Source organism: Zonotrichia leucophrys, chromosome 9 (genome assembly GCF_028769735.1).
Source record: "Zonotrichia leucophrys gambelii isolate GWCS_2022_RI chromosome 9, RI_Zleu_2.0, whole genome shotgun sequence".
NCBI classification, from domain to species: domain Eukaryota; kingdom Metazoa; phylum Chordata; class Aves; order Passeriformes; family Passerellidae; genus Zonotrichia; species Zonotrichia leucophrys.
The window spans coordinates 2,469,514-2,476,590 of record NC_088179.1 but is presented as its reverse complement, the minus strand read 5'-3'; the positions used below and the strand labels follow the sequence as shown (position 1 = coordinate 2,476,590).

The following is a 7,077-nucleotide window of genomic DNA, read 5'->3' as shown; positions in this document are numbered from 1 at the left end:
CAAACAAAATTTTCTTTTTTTTATATGAATTTCAGGTTTTCAGATTTTTTCTTCTTTTATTTCTTAGCACTCTGCATCTTTTAATATTCTCTTGGGGATACCCCATGTCATGGTTTAGATACAAATGCCTGCCAATGAGCAAGTTGCTGCAGTCACCCATCTGAGCAAAAAAGGATCAGACAACACCTCATTTGACCTGGAGAGTCAATATTCAGAGGGCCAGAAACAGATCCAGCAGGGAACTTTTGAGTAGAAAGTGTTGCCTTTACAAAATTCTAATTTCTTCCAGGAATGTAGAATGAGTCATTGCTGTGCCCTGATCAGTGGTGCTCTCATAGCAGGCAGAGGCGCTGGCTGTGCCCTGTCATGGACAGCTACTTGCTTTTCCACACCTCAGACTGTTTGTTTCTAGAAAATTCAGTGGCCAGATTCACTGGAGAAACACAGAGGAGATGCTCAGGTGAAGAAGAAATGCCTCAAGCATTTTTAACTTTCCTTTGTTCAGTGTTAACAATGCTTAATCTGGTCAACATCCCAGCCCTTTCTAAGCAGTATGTTGTTGCTGAGGAAGGTAGCCTAGAAGCCAAAAATTCCTAAATTTAATGTTCATCTCCCTGCTGTCTACCAGCACTCTAAATTAAATTACAGTGCAAGTTACTTTATGATCTGTGGGATCAAGGATAGCAGGGTAAAAACCAAAGAACAGGCGTACTCAGAAAAAAGCTGAGCAACAGAGGAAGATAAAACTACAGGTGAGCTTCTAGTTACTCCCAGTTATTGCAGTGTAAGCCCAAAGTCATGTCAGTGAAACTAATGGAGCTGCCTCAGGCTACAGAAGAGCAATTGAGATCAGTTTTCTCATACACTTTGGCATTTTCTGCCTCCCCAGGTACTGACGCAATCCCTGTTCCCTCTGTTCAGGCATTGTCAGTTAAGCTGGAGGCCCTCTTGGCATGGCCCACTGCTTTGAGATGGAAAATAACTCTTTTGCCTCAGCACTATTTTCTTCTATGATTTGTTAACTCTTTTTCCAAAAGGAGCCTGAAGTCACAATGGTAAAATCTTTGTGTCTACTGAAGGATAGTTTGTTAAAAGGTAAGTTATGCGCAAGGACCTGATGAGGATTCCTGGTCTGCTGGCAGGGATATTCAATCAGATATTCTGAAGGTACTGAAGGAATCAATAGAAATGGCCATTGCTATGGGGAGGGAATTCTTACTGGAATATCCTGGTGAATTTTATTTTCAGGCATTTTTTCATAACCAGGACATAAGGTAAATACACAGTCCATGTCTTCTCAGAAGCACAATTCATCACCTGAGCACCAAAAGGACTCTGTCAACATCAGCACATGCTTAGGTCTGTGTTGGGTCAGTGTTCCCAGCTGGAACTGGGCTTCTTTGGTACAATCTCATACATAGATTCACTTAAAAAACGTTCCCTGTGACAGACTGGAGCCCCTACATGTAAATCTCCAACTCAGGGGAGAAATCAATACACACTTTGTGCATTAGCCTTGTCAAAAGTATGAGGAAAAGAGACAGTTCAAAGGCTGGGATTAGTGTCCCTGCCTCAGAGAGGAACAGCAAGGATCCAGCTCAGCATGAATATGAGAACTCTTGGCTTTGATTGCTAAGTCAGCCTCATCCCTCAGGAAGGTGGCAGCTGATGGCTGGGACAGGGCTGCAGGCAGCAGTGGGGGTGGCCCAGAGCAGTGGGGTGCCCCTCTGCAGGCTGCATGCTCCTTGTCTTTGGGCTTATCTGTGCCTGTGAGCACTGATAAGAACTGACTGGCATGTTAGGCTCTCACTGCTTGATTATTTTTTATTGCCTTGTTTGCTTGGGGAATGGGAGTGCTCTGAGGTCCAAAAGGTTGCTTTCCCCCAGGGTTCTGTGTGCTTCTGGCTACTGCTTTAGGGATCAGGGCTGCTCTTATCTTATTTCCCCATAAGGTGGGGGTGGTTCTTTCAGGTTCATGTGTTTGCCATTGCATTGGACATGGTGAATTTATTTCATGCTCTTGTTTGGTTTGGCTCTGTTCATGAAACTATGTTTGTAACCAAGCAGGAAGTAACAGACGTGAAAAGCCTGCAAGTAGGACAGGAGCTGATGAGGAAACCTGGAACTGGGGGAGTCCATTACTGTGTGCTGTGTGGGGATTGGAGCCAGTGGCAGCATTAGTTAGATGTGTGACAAGCTGCCACAACACCTGTCACTAAAACATGGGCTGCACCTTGAAGTCCAGCAGTGGAGGAATGATATGGAGATCTTGCTATACCCATATGAACCTAAAGCTACCTTTGCATTTAGAGTTACAATCATTATTTTCTTTTTTAAATAGCATGTGCAAGTCTAAATCTGACAGGCATGTGTGTGTGAGGACAAGCATACGTGACCAGGACAGGGGAGGCAACAGAACTTAGTCTGAAGCTTTTTACCATGAACCTCAAGGCTTTGTTTCTCACCAGACCAAGTCTATAGTGACTAAAGTTCTGCAGGTACAGGATGGACAGGGAAGCTGAAATACGCTACCACATATAAGTGAACATTTTTTTCTTTTCAGTGAAGAAGAATCATATCCAAAGAGATATGCATCACTGTTCATATGAATAATTAAATATATTTTTACACATAAATAATAGCAGGAAACATTATGGAAAGAAATAAAAATGTTAGGAAGAGTCTCTTGGAAATTGACTTAGTTCTGGTTTTTAGGAAATATTTTCAGCTGTGAATATTTAAAGCAAACTGCTTAGGCAAGAAGTTCAGAACCCTGTACTTTCCACAAAACCTCTCCACACATCATCCCAAGTAATGAACATTCAGTGCATAAGTCAAGGCTTTTGCATGGCTCTTTTTTCACTATTTTGCAATGGGTCTTCCAATGACTCCTTTAAAACAAAATAATAACACACCCCATCAAGACAGCAGTTCAGGTTTGCCCAGCAAAGGGTGACCTGAACAAGGTCTCGTAGCACTTGTTGAAAACTGATGTGGATGACGTTGTTCTTCACCAAAAAGTACATCAAGTACGCCACGTGGTAAGGTGTGAAACACACCAGAAAGGCGGCCAGGTTTGTCACCACGATCCTCTCTGCTCTGGTGCTGTGTGTCTGGGGGTTGTCTGGCTTTCTGTGCCTCCTCAGGCACCGGACGGTTTGGGCAGTGCAGAAAGTCATGGCTGCCATGCTGCCGAAGAAGATGATCTCCAGGGTGCTGAGCAGCCCTGCGTTCTGCCACGTGCTCTTGGAGAAGTTGTGGAAGCAGGACGAGATGTTGTGGCCCTTTCCATGCAGTTGGAAAGTAGAGAGTGTCCCTGCAGAGGTGCCCAGGCAGATGAGGGCACAGACCATGGCAGCTTTCCTGATGGATCTGAGGGTGAGGGCCACGAAGGGGTAGCAGATAGCGATGTAGCGATCCACGCAGATGCACAGGGAGATGAGGATGCTGCCGTACATGTTCACAAAGTACAGACTCTCCAAGGTGGAGCAAAACACAGACCCCAAGTTCCAGTGGTCCTGAAGGTGGTAGGAAATGATTTTGAAAGGAAGGGTAAACAACAGCAAAGTATCCAGGAATATCAGGGCTATCATGTAGACTGTAGATTCGGACAGCTTTTTAACCTTACAAAACAGGAATGACAGAGCCATTATGTTGAACAGCAATCCCAGGATAAAAGTGGGGGTGTATATGATGAGCTGGAACAGTTCCACAGAAGCACTGATATTCCCTTTGCCATGGGTGTCATTCATATCTCCAGGTGTGCTGGAAGAGAAGAAAATCACACAAGGAAGGATGAAGATCATGTAGAAAACATAGAACAAAGGCTAATGAGGTTTCTATGTGTCCACAGTCTTGGAAACACTTTGTTCCCCTGCTGTGTGCTGAATTGCAGCTCCTGGTACACGGAGCTGCTCAGTGCCAGTGATTTTGGGGCAAGGTTGTACCTCAAGGAGGGGATGGGGCTTTCTGGTGCCCACCCTCCCTTGCACTGTTAGCTGTAACCCCAGACTGTGCTGTCCTGTATTCTGGCTGGGCAGAGTATGACTGCACCATCCCCTTGAACCAAGGTAGCAGACCCTGATTTTGATGTTTCTTGGATCACGAGGGTGGAACAATTATTGGATCCTGTTTCCTGCATCAAGCTATCATATGAGATCTCAGGGAAGCAAGTACAGAAGAGTCCCCCACATTTATTAATGTGAAGATCCCATACAATCACTGCCATCCTGCACTCCCTCCCACCACCCCTGGGCAAAGAGGGACTGTGAGTACCTCTGGCCCTTCTAAAGGCTGTTTAAAAGCTGCAGGCAGGAAGCTTCCAACAGGCTATTTCTGGCAGAGGTTAATCTTTGGTAGAAGGATGAGATTTTGTCTAAATCAGCCAGACTTACCAGAGCAGAGACAGGGGTTACAGGAAACATGCAGCTGGATTCACCTCTGCAGGAAGGGACTGAAGGAGTCAGGCAGGCACCCTCTGAGCTGAGCTGGGGTCACAAAGTAATTGCCTTCTTTAGAGGAAGGGTTCTGCCTTGATCCTGCCCTCAGACTCTGCTGATAAGGACCAGGAAGGTGCTCATTGGTTTCTGCAGTGCTGTAATCACTTAAAAATGCAAATGGCCAGGAATACCAGACCTTTTCCTCCAGTCAGTTCCATGACAGCAAATGGAACCTGTAAATAAAGTATGCCAGAGATATTCCTGTCAGCAGCCAGAAATTAATTTCTCCTGCTGTTCTCTAGTTTTTACTTCAAACCAGTGTCTTTCCGACATGAATTGCTGATTTTGATGCTGTTCTATTTTAGATTTGTCAGCTGAGCAGTCAAAGTTTCTGTCCTGCAGATCAAGCCACCCCTGTGAGTATTTCACAGGTAAACTCTCCCTTGCTGTGGTTTGAGAGATTAAGATCTCTTCGAGTGAGATTCAGATCAGCAAAAAAGGAAATTTAGTTCTTTGCTCCTTAAAGACACAGTAATGGCAGGTGAGATTCTGTAAATTCCTGGCTTAGACAGGAGTAAGAAAAGCAGCATGAAGCACTGTGGGCTTGATGCTGGGAGGAAGCACGTTACTGAGAGCCAAAGGAAGGAAAAGTTAATTAAGGAATTTCTGAAAAGCAATAAATACTGACCAAGTTCTTTACTTCAATGCCTCTGTAGGAGATTTCATTACTACCTTCCTCTTTCTTCAGTCTTGCTTCTAATTTGTTTGATAGTGTGTCTAAGAAGTTCTGGGTCTAGAGAAATAGAATTTCAGCTTCTCACCAAGATGTTTAACTAAGAAAATTCTCACTATGATTAAAGATGTTTCAGACTAGGATCTGTTGTGCAGATTTATTTAAAAATAAACAGAAAAAATATTATATAAAGCATAAATCCAAAGGGAAGTTTTGTTCAGTCATTAAAAAAGTTAGCTATGCTGTAAGCAATGAAAGTTATGTAAAATATAATTAGTTTTTGGCTCTTGTGACAAGAGGAAAGCTTTTAAGGCAAGGTTTTTGCTATAGTGAAATATCTCTTGTCATCTTACCTTTGGGCTGCCTCGTGCTCTGCTCGTTGGCTTTTTCTCCTTCTCAGCTTGTAGAATCCTGCAGCCTTGTGTTTTCTTTTAAGGCAGCAGAGTGAGCTGCATGCAGAGCAGCTGCTGCTCAGAATGTCAGAAAGCACCAAGTGCTGCTGCTTTTTGTTCCATCACAGATTTCCATGGCAGCGTGGGGCTCCCCAGCCGTGTCTGCATCGTGCACAGCCAGTCACACAGCTCATTTAAGGATGCAAATCTGTGGGACTCACACCTCTGTGAGTCACCCTTTAAAACGCGGAAAGAAATCTGGCTCTACAGACCTTTCTTTGTTTTTTTGTTGTTTGTGTTTTTATTCCTCTTTTGTGTGGCTTTTTTTTTTTTTTTTTGTGGTATTTTTTTGCTCAGTTAGTTGCTTGGTTTCTTTGTTGGTAAATTTTTTTTGTTGGTAGTTTTTAAAATTTTTTTCTCCAATACAGGATTTTATTGATTCTACATAGCGTCCATGGGTAGAGTGTTAGTTGTCAAAATGTGCTTTGAGCTAAATCCTGTCATTGTTTCCTTTACTTTTCATGATGTCAGAAAGGAAAAAGAGATTGCCGATTTTCAGTGGTGATCTGGGATGTTCAACTTGGTGTTTCAAAAGAGTCAAGGGTTACTCTTACATCTGTTTATACTCCTAGGGAGCAGGGAATATACCCATGGAGAGTGCCAGGTGATGATTTTGTTCAGGTAGAAAGGGGGGAAAAGTGAATTTTTTTGGCTGTTGTATGCATGTTTCCAGTGCTCTTTCCAAAAAGGAAAAGAAAAGCCGCAGATGAAGTTTTGCCTGGTCTTCTGCATACTCCTTACATTTCAAAACTGAGGATTATATTGGCTAAATTAACTCTGTGGAAGAGATAAGGGATAGGAGATGAGAGAAGAAACAGTCCCTTGGGGTTTCCCCAGGGTATTTTAGTTGAAATGACTCTATTTAAGGAAAAAAAAAAAGCAACACAAAGGAAAAAACCCATCAAAGTCTGAATGAATAGAACCTTACCTCATTTCTCAGCTAGGTTGCACTTCTGTGTATCCTGTGGTGGTCTTGTGAGCGTGGCTGCATTCTGGGTGTGAAAAAAGCCCAGCCCAAGCAGGCACCAGCACCATGAAGGGAAGGCTGGGGCTGGGCCAGCACCCTCAGCTCACATGGGCTCATTTGGCACCACAAACACCAAAATCCAACACCTGGTGAATTCTGGTTCGTAATCATATCAATCCTTCCTTGATACTGAAGGATTAAAAGGTGATATTGTTATAAGTTAGTTATTTTTGTGGTAATTTTTTAGTATTTCTTGTTCAAAATTAAAAAAACTTAGGATTGTGAGGTTTTGTTTTGATGGTTTGTATCTGCATTGAAAATTAAGTGAGTTTTTGGTTGTTGGTTTTTTTTTTTTGTTTTGTGGGAGGTTTTTGGTTTTTTTGAGTTTGTTTTAGGATATTTGTGTTATGTTTTGATAGGTGTATTGTGTTAGTTAAATTTTTTATTTGTTGTTATTTAGGGTTTTATTGGAAAGTGGGTTTTTTT

The 7,077-nt window shown here is 42.9% G+C and overlaps 1 protein-coding gene across 3 annotated transcripts; it reads right to left on the bottom strand.

Moving 5' to 3' along the window:
* Window positions 1-1,473: 1,473 nt before the first annotated feature.
* LOC135451619 (lysophosphatidic acid receptor 6-like) lies at window positions 1,474-6,668 on the bottom strand. 3 transcript variants are annotated; one of them, XM_064720993.1, is made up of 5 exons: window positions 6,553-6,668; window positions 5,526-6,401; window positions 5,128-5,232; window positions 4,395-4,672; window positions 1,474-3,765 (listed from the first exon to the last, which is right to left on the bottom strand). In XM_064720993.1, the coding sequence occupies exon 5, from the start codon at window positions 3,750-3,752 to the stop codon at window positions 2,835-2,837; it is 918 nt and encodes a 305-aa protein (XP_064577063.1). In that variant the 5' UTR covers window positions 3,753-3,765; window positions 4,395-4,672; window positions 5,128-5,232; window positions 5,526-6,401; window positions 6,553-6,668; the 3' UTR covers window positions 1,474-2,834. The 3 variants fall into 3 exon arrangements, with proteins under 3 accessions (XP_064577063.1, XP_064577062.1, XP_064577064.1); XM_064720992.1 differs by lacking the exon at window positions 5,128-5,232; XM_064720994.1 differs by lacking the exons at window positions 4,395-4,672; window positions 5,128-5,232.
* Window positions 6,669-7,077: the final 409 nt, after the last annotated feature.